The sequence below is a fragment of the Ursus americanus genome, chromosome 7 (assembly GCF_024610735.1).
Source record: "Ursus americanus isolate L20-20 chromosome 7, mUrsAme1.1.p, whole genome shotgun sequence".
NCBI lineage: Eukaryota > Metazoa > Chordata > Mammalia > Carnivora > Ursidae > Ursus > Ursus americanus.
The window spans coordinates 48593964-48608278 of record NC_142133.1 but is presented as its reverse complement, the minus strand read 5'-3'; the positions used below and the strand labels follow the sequence as shown (position 1 = coordinate 48608278).

General features: G+C 40.6%; 1 protein-coding gene across 3 annotated transcripts in view; it reads left to right on the top strand.

Moving 5' to 3' along the window:
• Positions 1-14315, top strand: part of RNF103 (ring finger protein 103) — an 88577-nt gene that overhangs the window by 64599 nt on the left and 9663 nt on the right. For all 3 annotated transcript variants that reach the window (XM_045808874.2, XM_045808873.2, XM_087863650.1), the window contains one exon: positions 4443-4622. In XM_045808874.2, coding sequence (XP_045664830.1) covers positions 4443-4622 — 180 coding nt within the window. The remainder of the gene's footprint in view (positions 1-4442; positions 4623-14315) is intronic.

Genomic DNA, 14315 nt, shown 5'->3' with positions numbered 1-14315 from the left:
TCTGTAGGACACCATGAAGTGGACCAGCATACACTTTGTGGGAATCCCAGAAGGAAAATAGAGAAAGGGGCAGGGAGATGATTTAAAAGACTAGTGACAGAAACATCTCAAATTTTATGAAAGACATGAATATAATCATCCAAGAAGCGTCACATATTCCAAATAGTGTATACTCAAAGAGACCAATGCTCATTATAATGCCACATTATAATATCAGACTTTATTTATTTTTTCTTAAAGATTTTATTTATTTATTTGACAGAGATAGAGACAGCCAGCAAGAGAGGGAACACAAGCAGGGGGAGTGGGAGAGGAAGAAGCAGGCTCATAGCAGAGGAGCCTGATGTGGGGCTCGATCCCATAACGCCGGGATCACGCCCTGAGCTGAAGGCAGACACTTAACTGCTGTGCCACCCAGGCGCCCCATAATATCAGACTTTAGATAGATCATGTTTAAAGCAGTGAGAGAGGACTTACCATATAAAAGGATCCGTAGTAAGATTTTCAGCAGATTTCTCACCAGAAGTGTTGAGGGCCAGGAGGCAGTGGGTTAATATATTCAAATGCCGAAAGAGGAACTATCAACCAAGAATCTTATATCCAGCAAAACAAGGGAGAAATCAAGGCATTCCTGGATAAACAAGCTGAGAGAGTTTGTTACCACTAGACCAGCCTGGCAGGAAGTGCTACAGGGTGTCCTTCTGGTTGAAATTAAAATATGATAGTAACTTGAAGCCATATAAAAGAATAAATACCTCTGTTAAAGGTAAATACATGGGCAGTTATAAAAGCTAACATTTTTGTAAATTCAGTTTGTAACTCCATTTTTTTGTTTCCTACATGATTTAGGAGACTTGGGCATTTGAAAAAAATATATTAGTCTATGTTTTTGAACTCACACTACAGAAAGATGTACTTTTGTGACATCAGTAACTGAATGGGGTGGGGACAGAGCTGTATAGAAATAAAGTTTTTATATGCTTTTGAAGTTAAGCTCATATAAATTCAAATTAGTATTATAACTTTAGTATATTAACTGTAATCCCTATGGTAACCACTAAGAAAATAGCTATAGATTATACAGAAAAGCCAATGAAATAGGATTTGAAAAGTTTCACTATGAAGAAAACAGAAAAGAAGACATTAGTGCAGGAAATGAAAGACAAGAAAGTTGTAAGGCCTACAGAAAAATTGGCAAAATGGCAGAAGTAGGCACCTTCTTGTCAGTAATTAAATGTAAATGGATTAAACTCTTCAGTTGAAAGAGCTTAACAAAATTGATTTTTTAAAAATGATCTTACTCTATGCTGTCTATAAGGCACTCACTTTAGATCCCAAAGTACAAATAGGTTAAGAGTGAAAGTACAGAAAAAGTTGTCCCATGGAAATGGTAACCAAAAGAGAGTGGAAGTTGCTATACTAATATAAAACAAACTTTAAATCAAAAAGATTATCAGTCAAAAAGACATTCTATATTACTAACAGTTTCAGTAGAATAAGAGGATATAACAATTATACACATATGTGCACCTAAAAACAGATTGTCAAAATATGTGAAGCAAAAATTGACAAAATTAAAGGGGGAAATAATTCTACAATAATAATTGGAGACTTTAATAACCTGCTCTCAAAAGTGAATGTAACAGTCAAGGGCACCTGATTGGCTGAGTCGGTTAAGCCTCGATTTTGACTCAGGTAATGATTCAGGGTTGTGAGATCAAGCCCCAAGTCAGGCTCCACGCTCAGTGTGGAGTCTGCTTGAGATTCTCTTTCTCTCTCTCCTTCTGCCCCTCCCCCCTGCTCATGTGTACGGTCTCTAAATAAATAAATCTGTTTTAAAAATGTGAATATAACAACCAGACAGAAGATAAATAAGGAAATAAGAGTACTTGAACAACACAATGAATCAACTAGATCTAATAGACCTCTACAGAATACCCAACAACAGAATACACATTTTTTTGAAGTGCTCATGGGACATTCTTCAGAATGGACCATGTGTTAGCTCAAAATTCAAGTCTCGGTCAATTTAAAAAATATATAAAATATCTTTTCTGACTACAAGGGTTGATTAGAAGTCAGTAGAAGAAGGAACACTGGAAAATTCACAAATATTAGAAAAATAACACACTCTTAAAACAACAGATGTGTCAAAAAAATTCACAAGGGAAACTAGAAAGTATTTAGAGATGAGTGAAAACCACAATACAATGTATCAAAACTTGTGCTGTGTAGCAAAAGCAGTGCTCAGAGGGAAATTGTGGCTATAAAAATGCTAATATTAAAAAAGAGGAAAGATCTCAAATCAACCACCTCTAACTCTACATCTCCCAGATTGAGAAGAACAAGAAAATACCTAAACCTGGCAGAATGAAAGAAATAATAAGGATTAGAGCAGAGAGAAGTAAAATAGAGAATAGAAAAACAGTAGAGAACAAGAAACCAAGAGTGAGTTCTTTGAAAAGACCAACAAAATTAACCAATCTTTGGCTAGATTGAATAAAAGTGGGAGGAAAGAGAAAGGACTCAAGTCCCTAAAATCGTAAATGAAAGTGGGAGCATTACTATGATTCTCCAGAAATTAAAAAATATATAAGGGCACTGTGAACAGTTGTGTACCAGTGAATTGGATAACACATTTTGAAATGGACAAATTCCTAGAATCACAAAACCTACCAAGACTGAAAGTAAAGAGCAAATCTGAACAGACTTGATTGAATCAGTAATAAAAAAATCTCCTAACAAAGAAAAATTCTTGACCTGATGTATTCACTGGTGATTTCTACCAAATATTTAAAGAACTAACCCCAGTTCTTCTCATACTTTTCCAAAAAATTAGGAGAAAACATTTCCTTAGTTGTTTTGTAAAGCCATCATTACCTTGATACACTACAGGAAGAGAGAACTATAGACCAATATCCCTTATGAACACTGATGCAGAAATTTTTTTTTTTAAGATTTTATTTATTTATTTGACAGAGAGAGAGACAGCCAGCGAGAGAGGGAACACAAGCAGGGGGAGTGGGAGAGGAAGAAGCAGGCTCCCAGCGGAGGAGCCTGATGCGGGGCTCGATCCCAGAACGCCGGGATCACACCCTGAGCCGAAGGCAGACGCTTAACGACTGCGCTACCCAGGCGCCCCTGATGCAGAAATTTTTTAAAAATGCAGACAATTCAAAAGGATTATATACCATGACCAAGTGGGATTCCTGGAATGCAAGGATAGTTCAATATATGTAAATCAACCAATGTAATATAGTACATCAACAAAATAAAGGAAGAAAAACCACATGATCATCTCAGTTGATGCAGAAAAGCATTTGACAGAATTTGACACCCTTTTATGGTAACATTCAACAAACTAGGAATAGAAGGAAATTGCCTCAATATAATGAAAGCCATATGTGAAAAATCCACAGCAAACATCACACTCAGTGGTGAAAGAAGAGTTTTTCTCTATGATCAGGAACAATGCAAGGATGTCTGCCTTTGGCTACTTCTCTCCAACAGAGTACTGGAAGCTCTAACCAGAGCAATTAAGTAAAAGAAATAAAAGGCATCCAGATTGGAAAGGAAGAAGTGAAATTACCTTTTTGTATTGATCTTATGTGTGCGTATAAACCCTAAAGATTCCAAACAAATCTATTAGTTCTAAAAAAACTGTTTTGTTAGAACTAATACATGAGTTCAGCAAATTAGCAGGATACAAAACACACAAAAGTCGGTGGCATTTCTGTACACTAACAGTGAACAGTCTGAAAAGGAAATTAAGAAAACAATCCTATGTATAGTAGCAACAAAAAGAATGAAATCCTTGGAATTAACTTAGCCAAGGAGGTGAAAGCCTTGTACAGTGAAAACTAGAAAACATTACTGAAAGAAATTAAAGATATAAATAAATGGAAAGACATTCTGTGTCCATGGATTTGGAGTACTTAATATTGTTAAGATATCAGTAACACCCAATCTGATCTGCAGATTCAGTGCAGTCCCTATCAAAATCCCAATGACTTTTTTTTTAGAAATAGAAAATCCGTTTAAAAATTCATATAGAATCTCAAGGAAGAGCTAAAACAGTTTTGAAAAAGAACAAAGAGGACTCACACCCTCTTATTTCAAAACTTACTATAAAGCTGTAGAAATAAAACCAGTGTACTACCTGCATGAAGACAGTCATAAAGACCAGTGAATGTTTTCCTCTCTGTTTTCCTTCTATTTTTAATTTTTTTTTAAGATTTTATTTTTAAGAAATCTCTACACTCAACATGGGGCTTGAACTCACAACCCAGAGATTCAAAGGCTTCACTGACTGAGCCAGCCCGCTGCCCCTGTTTTCCTTTTAATAGACGCACTTAGATCACTGTAAGAACAGATTTGAGTGCCAATACATGTCCCGCTTTACCTTGAATTTTTTGGTGTTTTGTGTTATGTTCCAAATTTAGATATCCAAAGAGAAGAAGAAAAAGTGAAACGGTCCGTGAAGGATGCTGCCAGGAAGGGTCAGAAGGACGTCTGTGTGGTTCTAGCCAAGGAGATGATCAGGTCGAGGAAGGCCGTGAGCAAGCTCTACGCTTCCAAAGCCCACATGAACTCCGTGCTCATGGGGATGAAGAACCAGCTGGGTAAGATGGCGGTTACCTTCCTGCCCCTCGTCGGCGCTCATGTGCTCGCTCTTGTTAGCAGCACGGGCTGCTTTCCTTGAGTAGGAGAAACCGTCTCAGCTCTGGTTTGTACTCTTTATATTGTCTTCATTGGAGTGTTACACAGATGCAGAATATAATTACGACTATCATTTTATGATTCGTTTTCTTTCGCCTGTGTTGTTATAATAATGGCATATCAATCTGCTTTACTTAGAATATTATCCATTATGTGAACAGTGTTGTAAAGTGACCTGAGCGTTGACTCATGGGAGTAAGAAGTGCGTTGGAGGAGGCAGAAGAGCATTCCCTCTGTCCGGGTACAGAGCACCCGAGGCAGAATTTTAAAATAGTCCATGTTTGTCTTTGGCTTTCACCCACCTCCTTTTCTACCGTATCTCTGGCTGTCTCCCCAGTGCTTCCTTACATCTTAGGAATCCCAGACTATGTAATAGGTATTCAGCACACATGTGAACTATCAGTTTAATTTCAAAAAATGTGTTATAATATTTAAAATAAACATAATTTAGTTTTCTTTTATTGTCCAGTATAATACTGTTATGATCTTTCACTTGCATCTGTCTCCAGGTCAATGGCAGCTTGGGTCATAGGTTAAATTTTACAGCCAGTTGGTTTCTGGTTTTTTACTTAATTTCTGTTGAATTAAGAAGTCCTAACTCAGAAGTATCATTCCTTGAGAATGGCAGCAGGTGACTGTCAGATATTTAGACTTGAGAGGCCCCTGAGTGGCTCAGTCGTTAAGCGTCTGCCTTCAGCTCAGGTCATGATCCCAGAGGTTCTGGGATCGAGCCCCGCATCAGGCTCCCTGCTCAGCGGGAAGCCAGCTTCTCCCTCTCCCACTCCCCTTGCTTATACTCCCTCTCTCGCTCTCTCTCTGTCAAATAAATAAATAAAATCTTAAAAAAAAAAAAGGTATTTAGACTTGAGTACTGACTCAGAAATTACGGTGAAGTTTTTCACTAAGGAATATTTTCAGCTCTCTGTCAGATATGACATTGATGATACATCACACTCAAAAGCTAGGAGACTTGCATGTTTCAATTTAGAAGCTGGTGCCAAATGAGTACCTCGTCCATTATTTGGTTGTATTTGGCTGTGAAGGTGTTCCTTTGCATTCAATGTTAACATTTAGATGTGGTAGTTAAGAATGCCTAGTAATGAATATATCATCAGTTTCTTTCTCCAGATACTGTAGTAAAACTGGATTGGGAAGGAGAAAAAAACAAAAAAATGCAGCCATACCGTATCTTAACTTTAAAATCTGTTATTTCAGCCCTAAGTAATTACACACACACACACACTCTCTCTCTCTCTCTCTCTCTCTTTAAATACTGGATATACTCGATAAATACTGGATATATAATCTAGATGCATGCCTTTGAAGAAGCCGGAGTACCACAGAGACCAGGAAGAACTAATCTAATCTTACCTGTCAGTTTGAAAGCTTAAGTGTCCTCTTGCCTTTCAGTCAGCAAGGAAGGTTCCATGTTCACTTCCTGTTCTTTCTGCAACATGCTGAAAGGGTAAGATACGTGTTCAGTTGACCGTGATGAACTTACTTTAAAAATGTTCAGCATTTACTGAATCAGCATTAGAAAGCACAGCTTACTCTGCTGCCCGCTTCTCCCGTGAGTAAAGCACCGTGCGCACAGCCCCTTGGGTTCCCCGATTGCCAAGATAGAGGTACACCAGCTAACGTAGCAGGTGCTCGGGTACCTGTCACCCAGAATCAGTGAAGTTTGACATCTTGTTCTGTTAGCTGCAGTTTTATATTCTAGTAGAAGCCCTGTTACTAAAGTTGAAGCTCCTTTATAATGCCTTCCCGGTTTCAGCCCCTCCGTCTCAGCCTCCCCACGGATAACCGCGGTCACGACTGTTACAGTTTGTAACGATGGTCCTGTACTACACGTACCATTGTGCATTGTTCGTTTCCATTTATCGTCGTGGTTTTGAAGTATACCGATAATGATGCATTTTTAAACTACTGGATGGTGTTCCATCAGATGGGTGTATCACTTTTTTTCCTTCTCCCATTGAGGGACATTTAGGCTGTTTTAATTTTTTTGCTATTACAGTGCTGCTGTGAATGTCTTTTCACTTTCGCACATGCATTAAGGTTTCTTTAGGACAATTATATACTCAGAAGTGGGGTTGTTGTATTAAAAATAACTGGGCTTAAATTTTGGTGGAATTGCGAAATTGCTCTCCAAAGAGGCTGTACTGATTTACATTCCCACCAGCAGTGGTTGAGAGTTCTTTTTCCATACCTCTTCACCAGCCTTTGTCAGACTTCATAATTTTTGAGAAATGTTACCTTGTTAACAGCAGAAAACATTTCTCAGGGAACTAATGTACTTGATCATGGTCTTCTGTTCACCTTTTCTTTCTGTGTCCTGGTTCCTAGAAACCTTTTCAGTTACAGCTCACAAGTGATCTGCATGAAAAATCTCTTCTGCAGAATGTTCTTTCAGTAGTAAACATCAGAAAAGCTCTCATGTACTGCAGAGAAGTCAGAAGCTTGTTCTCCTTTAGACACCTGTAATAATGTATTTTATCATTGGTTTCAAATATATATTATTTGTGGTTTTATCACAACCGAAAAGTAAAATATCTGCTACTTGCTCTTTAAATGTCAAAGTGCTCCAAAGCTCCTTTCTGGATCCTCTGCTGTTTTCCAGATTCTCTGTCCCCCAGGTGACCTCACCTAACCTCGTTCCTCCAAATGTTGCTTTCCACATTTTTATCTGCAAGCCCGACTTTGTCACCTGGTGTATGGCTGGCATCTCCACTTTTTGTCTTAGTGGGCATGTCAGAATTGCCATGCCCACACAGAAATCATGGCTGGTCATACCTCAGCTGTACCCACACCCCCTCCCTGCATTTTCCCCTGGGAACCCAAGACCTCACACACTTTCATCTGTGAATATTTTCACTTGGATTTCTAGAAGACAGGGGTTCTGTCCCTCTATTCCCTGTTCTCTTAGTTTTTTGGATATGTTCATGTGATCATTTCCTTTCCATTGTACTTTCTATTTCTTTCTGGAAGCAAAAGATTTTAGTTGTCAGATTTCCCAGACTGATCCTTGAATTTTCTACCTTTCCTGTTTTCCGTTTTGAAAATCATAATAGGGGCGCCTGCGTGGCGCAGTGGTTAAGTGTCTGCTTTCGGCTCAGGGCATGATCCCAGCGTTCTGGGATCGAGCCCCACATCGGGCTCCTCCGCTATGAGCCTGCTTCTTCCTCTCCCACTCCCCCTGCTGTGTTCCCTCTCTCACTGGCTGTCTCTATCAAATAAATAAATAAAATCTTAAAAAAAAAAATCATAACAGCACCTTCCTCGTAGGGTAGGTGTGAGGCTTATTCAGCGCCTGGCACGTGGCGATTGCTTTAGATGTAGGTTCAGGGTATCACTGTCATCAATTTTGTCACTGTGTTTTCCTTTCTGAGAAATTTCGACTTTATTTTCCATTTCCTTTCTTGAATTTTTTATTTTGGCTGTTTTAACTTTATTTACACAGAAGAGTTCTCTGACCTTTTTTTTTTTTAATCATCCTGTTCTTATTTCATGAACACAAACTGTTCCTCATATTGATAGTCTTCTTTCTGAAATGTTCTAGTGTTCCTTGAACTGTTTCTCAGAGCTCCTTCTCACCACCCCCTTCTTCCCTCTCTTTCTCCTCTTTTTTAAGGAAGAAAGGGAGAGGATAGGGTGGGGAGGCTGGGTTAAGTGTAGGCTGCCTGAGGACCTTCCCCAGTCTTCTCAGGCAGATAGACGAAACTACAAAGAGCGAAATGATAATACATTTAATAAATCCATTTTTTTAGCCCCTATCATGTGCCAGACATATTGCTGGGCACAGGTATGAAATAATCAACATTACAGGCACAGTCATTGCCCTCTAGGGTATGGGGTGGAAAACAAATAATTGGATAAATTTAACAAAAATAAAAATACCTAAGAAATAAGAAGAAGTAAGCGGATGGCCTACAAATTTGCAGTAAGCCCCCGGGGACTATAAATGGGAACTGCAGTCAGGTCAGCGATGGCTCCCAGGACTGATGATACCTGGAGGAGGACATGGGTGGTGGGGGATGGGAGGGGTCCAACCAGACTGCCAGAAAGCCCTGGGGCCAAAAAGAACTGTGCACTTAAAACACTGAAGGAAGTTCTAGGAGGTTGGGATGCCTGAGGGCAGGGGGAGGGGTGGCCGGAGAGCCTGAGCAGGGAGGTGAAGAAGACGGTTTTTACAGCTGTTAGGAGAGCAACGGTTTTCAGAGAAAGCTCAGGTTGAGATGGGCGGTAGTGATGGCACAGGTTAATATGCAAGGGGAGTTCAGAGAAGTGTTTTGGGGAGAATCGGAGTCCCCTCAGTTGACTGGTTGGGGTGCACAAAGGCACAGGTGAAATATTTCAGGCCGTGTTCAGCAAACAGCACTTGATTCCATTTGACAAGAGCACATGGGCAGGGGCAGTGGGAGGTAAAGCTCCAAAGATCATTTGGAGTCAGTTTTATCAGTTAAACTGAGGAGTTGTCATTCATTTTTTAGGCAGGGGAGCGGCTGGCCCCCTGCGAGCACAGACTGCAGCGCAGCGAGGGCTGGCACAGCCGAGGGTGGGCAGGGGGACCAGGGCCCCTGGCCAGGCAGGGCTGAGTAGCTCAGTCTGACGGGATGGAGTGGAAGAGAGGGTGCTAGAAAGACCTAGTCTGGATGCAGAGTAAATGGACATGGTGAAAGTATAAATAAGCTGGAAATGCTCTAAGCCCTTGAATCTGGGAAGAATGCAGGGCCATTAAAAGACACTGGAAAGCCAGGGGAAGGAAGAGGCTCTAAAGAGAGAATGGAGATTCTGTTTGGGGCTGTCCAGACTGACTCCAGCAGGATCGCCCTACTTTCCTAGCATGTAAGCACAATGCCTGGTGGGAGGCCCCCCAGGAAGGGCTGTCGAGAGGATCGAGAGTAGGATGTTCCTGTGGCAAATGAAATACAGCCGAGAGGGTAACTGGAGGTGGCATCGAGGACAGGGCAGGAGGGAAGAGTCTACATTTTGGAAGGAGAAAAGAGAAAATTAGAAATACTGTACTGAGAGTTCCCGAGAGAGATCAGGTCTTGCCCTCGATGTCCGCCCCCCTTCCACCCTCAGGCTGCTGCTGCTTTGAAAAGCCACCGTTTGATGTAGTCATTTTCCTTAAGATGTTCTTTGGTTAAAATGCAGATGTCCCTGCAAGGGGTAACATGTTAAACCTTGTCAACTATTAATACATTGTCATGATTAGATGCTTTCCAAATGATCGCTTTCTGACAGCAGCTGCTTGCAGAATAAGACAGATGATGAGTATGTTTTAATTGGGGGAGTAAATTAAGAGAGATGTTCGAAGGCGGGGCAGGAAATAGAATTGCCGTGTGATCCAGAAATTCCATCTCTGGGTATATACCTAAAAGAATTGAAAGCAGGGACTCAAACAGATATTTGTACATCCACGTTCATAGTCACATTATTGACAGTAGGCAACAGGTAAAGGTAACGCAAGCATCCGTTGTAGGATGAACGGATAAACAAAATGTGGTGTGTACACACAGTGGAACATGATTCAGCCTTAAGTTAAAAAGGAAATGCTGACACGTTACAAGGTGGATGGACCCTGAAGGCATTATGCTAAGTGTAATAGGCCTGTCATGAAAGGACAGGTAACAACTATATGACGTCACTTTCGTGGGGGACCTAGAACAGTCAGAGCCATAGAGACAGGACAGTGGTGGTTGCCAGGAGTTGGAAGGAGGGGAAATGGGACATTGAGAGTTTAATGGAGATGGAATTTCAGTTTGGGAAGTTGAAAAAAGTTCTAGAGACGGTGGTGGTGATTGCACAACAGTGTGACTGTGACACTTAAAAATGGTTAAAACAGTAAATTTTGGGGCGCCTGGGTGGCACAGTCCTTAAGCGTCTGCCTTCGGCTCAGGGCGTGATCCTGGCGTTCCGGGATCGAGCCCCACATCAGGCTCCTCCGCTGGGAGCCTGCTTCTTCCTCTCCCACTCCCCCTGCTTGTGTTCCCTCTCTCACTGGCTGTCTCTGTCAAATAAATAAATAAAATCTTTAAAAATAAAATAAAATAAAATAAAACAGTAAATTTTGTTATGCATATTTTGTCACAGTGAAAATAAAGGTGGGCTAGGCCTGGATGCTGAGCCATCATGGAGTCCTGGAGGCAGGGACTGAATGGGAGCTCGAAGGCCGTGGATAGTTGAGACAGAGTGTCTAGAGAAGCAAGAAAGGCAGTGAAGAGAGGGGGTCAGGCCAGGGCAGCCCCTCTACTTAGGGAGGGACCGTCCCGATTTCCTTCTGTGGCCTCTGTTTTATTTGTGTTCTTGCTTTGATTGGAGCACTTTGAAAGTGAGTTTGCAAAATATGGATCTTTGAGGTGAAACATAATGTTTGTGAAATTTAAATGATGTTGAACCAAGAATTTTTAATTTAAAAGTTATGCAGGCTTACTGTAAAACAAAAAAAACTACATAAATATATAAAATAAAAAGTGTTCACCAGTTCCCTTGTTTTGGCCTCAGCCTCTTCTCCATCAGCAACTACTGTTAGAGTGCCATGCGGAGCGTCGGGCAGTCGGCTTTGTTTCATAGGGTGTCATTATATATAAATGACGTGTACATATAGTGACATACTGTTCTTATATACATAGACATTGTTATATACAGTGGATAGTACAGTAATAGATACGCATACATACATATTTCTTACCCAGGTCTCCGAGTCCAAGCCCATAAATAAACACACAGGAACAGACTTTTCCCTTTATTTGGCATTTAATGTTTAACGTGATCTAGTATATACAAGATTAAAGTTCAGTTTCTGTAAGATTTGCTGAACAATAATCTTCTGAAATAAATACATGTCTGTGTTATGTATTGTCCATGTGTTTATTCAGTGGTTTTAAATGTTTTCCTTCAAAACTTTCACATATTTGAAATCTGTAGAGCAAATTGTCTTTTTCAAATGAAATATTTTTCCTTTGCACAGACAAAATACAGTATTAATAGGAATTTCTAACAGGGTAAAAACTTACCTCCCTAATAAATTGCTTGTTTGTTTCCTTTTTAATTTTAGTTATTGTCGATATGAATACTTCTTTTACTGAGCTGTGCGTGTACTAGAACATGTCATTGACAGTGACACGAGACCGTTGTCCTAAAATTTTTAAGGTCCCATCTGCAGATCGTCAGCAAGCCACATACTCCTTCCTCTTAGCTTTGCTCCCACAGAAAGGCCTTTCCTGGGCCGTATGAGCTGGATTGGCATAGCACTCCTCTGCATGCTTCCTTGCTAGGATACAGCTAAATGAAGACTGTATAACTTCTGTACAATTACTGGGGTAGTCAGTAAAGATTGGGGTGTGAAATTTCTGTTAGAACCCCGTGCTGGAAAACAAATGATCTTTCCCATGGAAACGGTATGCTCCTACCAGTGGTGTCCTTACGGAGGCTCAGAACACTTTCAGCCTTTGCGCCTTGGCTGTTGAGCTGCCAAAGCTGAGTTTATTCTCAGTTGCAGTAGCTCTCCCAGCCTAGGTCAGTGATCCCCAGCAGAGGGCTGCCTTGCCCTTCAGGGGACGTTTGGCAGTGCTGGGAGACATTTTGGGTTGTCACAGCTGGAGGGTGGGGGGAGTGCTGCTGGCATGTGGTGGGCAGGAGCCACAGGCCCTGCTAAACGCTTAGAATGCATCGAACAGCCGCCTACAGCAGAATCGTCCAGCCCAAACCACTCGGCCTGCCACTGCTGAGAAGCTTAGGCCTCCATTTGTGGAATCAACTCACCCTTTTTAGCTTTTCTATTTATTTTTTTAAGATTTTATTTATATGAGAGAGCACAATCGGGGAGGAGAGGGAGAAGCGGACTCCCCCCTGAGCAGGGAGTCCGACGTGGGGCTCGATCCCAAGACCCTGGGATCATGACCTGAGTCGAAGGCAGATGCTAACTGACTGCGCCACCCAGGAGTTCCACCTCTCTACCTATTTTATCATAACTGCTAATGCAATGTCTTTGTAATAACCGTTTCAAATTATTTTTTCAAGTGGTAGCGTATAAATTATAAACTCGATTTTAAATTTTGAAAGTCTCCCAAACATACATGGTTCCAATAATTTTTAGTGACTGTAATTCTGTTTTATGGCCTTTGGTTGAGTTCCCCATGTTATAGAATGCTTATTGTCTTGTTTTCCTTTTAATTTTTATCTTTCTGTTCTTTATTTCCTGTTATGTATCAGAGGTTTCTTGTAAATCATTTATCTTTTAACTCTTTTTCTGAACCCTATAATAAGGAAAAAATATCTCATTCTCTTCAAAGATACTTTTTTTTTTTTTAAGATTTTATTTATTCATTTGACAGAGAGGCAGCTATTGAGAGAGGGAACACAAGCAGCGGGAGTGGGAGAGGAAGAAGCAGGCTCCCAGGGGAGGAGCCTGATGTGGGGCTCGATCCCAGGACTCCGAGATCACGCCCTGAGCTGAAGGCAGACGCTTAACGACTGAGCCACCCAGGCGCCCCCAAAGATACTTATTTTTGACACTTGAGTGTTCTTGTCACTTCTCTGAGCTTTCGCTTATCATTTGTGAAATATTGTGAGATTCCATATTTCCTTGAAATTGTATTCGTTCTGTTTGTGATTGCCATGTTTGAATTGGCTTTTAAAAACCACAGTCCAGTTTGTGAGTGTCTTTCTCCCCTGGGCTCTCAATATCAAGGAGCTGCAGCATTTTGGTGTTGATGCCATTTTTTTAATATTTATTTTAATTTCCTTTTCTGTTTTTTAAGTATAACTGTAATTTCCACAAGAACCAATGATAAGTAGAGTTTTGTGCTTTTGTTGGTTTCAGTATTGGTGTCAAATTCCTTTCAGAATATCTACATTAGTTTTTGCATTGCTGATTCTGAAGTGAAGCCTATATTTAGCTACTTTTGTTTCCATCTTTGGTTATTGTTGTGGTAGTATTCATAGCAGAACTCGTATTTTTGTGTGTATAGTATCTTTTTTAGCAGGCAGGCATTGGAATATATTGTTGCTTTATTTTTGTATATTCTTTTTTAATGTTTTATTTATTTGAGAGGGAGCATGAGAGAGAGAGCACGAGCAGGGGCAGAGGGGGAAGGAGACTCCCCACTGAGCAGGGAGCCTGATGCGGGGCTTGATCCCAGGATGCTGGGATCATGACCTGAGCCAAGGGCAGATGCTTAACTGACTGAGCCACCCAGCATTTTCTGAGGGTTTTTAATTAATGTTTTTATTTTGAGATAATTGTAGATTCACATACACCCAGTTGTGAGAAGTAATACACAGAGATTCTGTGTACCCTTTGCCAGTTTTCCCCAAATGATAACATCTTACAGAATTATAATATCCCAACCAGGTTATTGGCATTGATATAGTCAAGCTGAAGAATATTTTCAGTTTCCATCTCTATAGGATCTCTCATGTTGTCCTTTTATAACCAACCTACCCACCTAATCTCTGGCATCTCCCTCCCTGCCCATCTCTGGCAACCACTAATCTGTTCTCCATTTTATAATTTTGTCATTTCAGGAATGTTATTTAAATGGAATCAGACGGTATGTAACCTCTTGGGATTGATTTTTTTTCCACTCAGT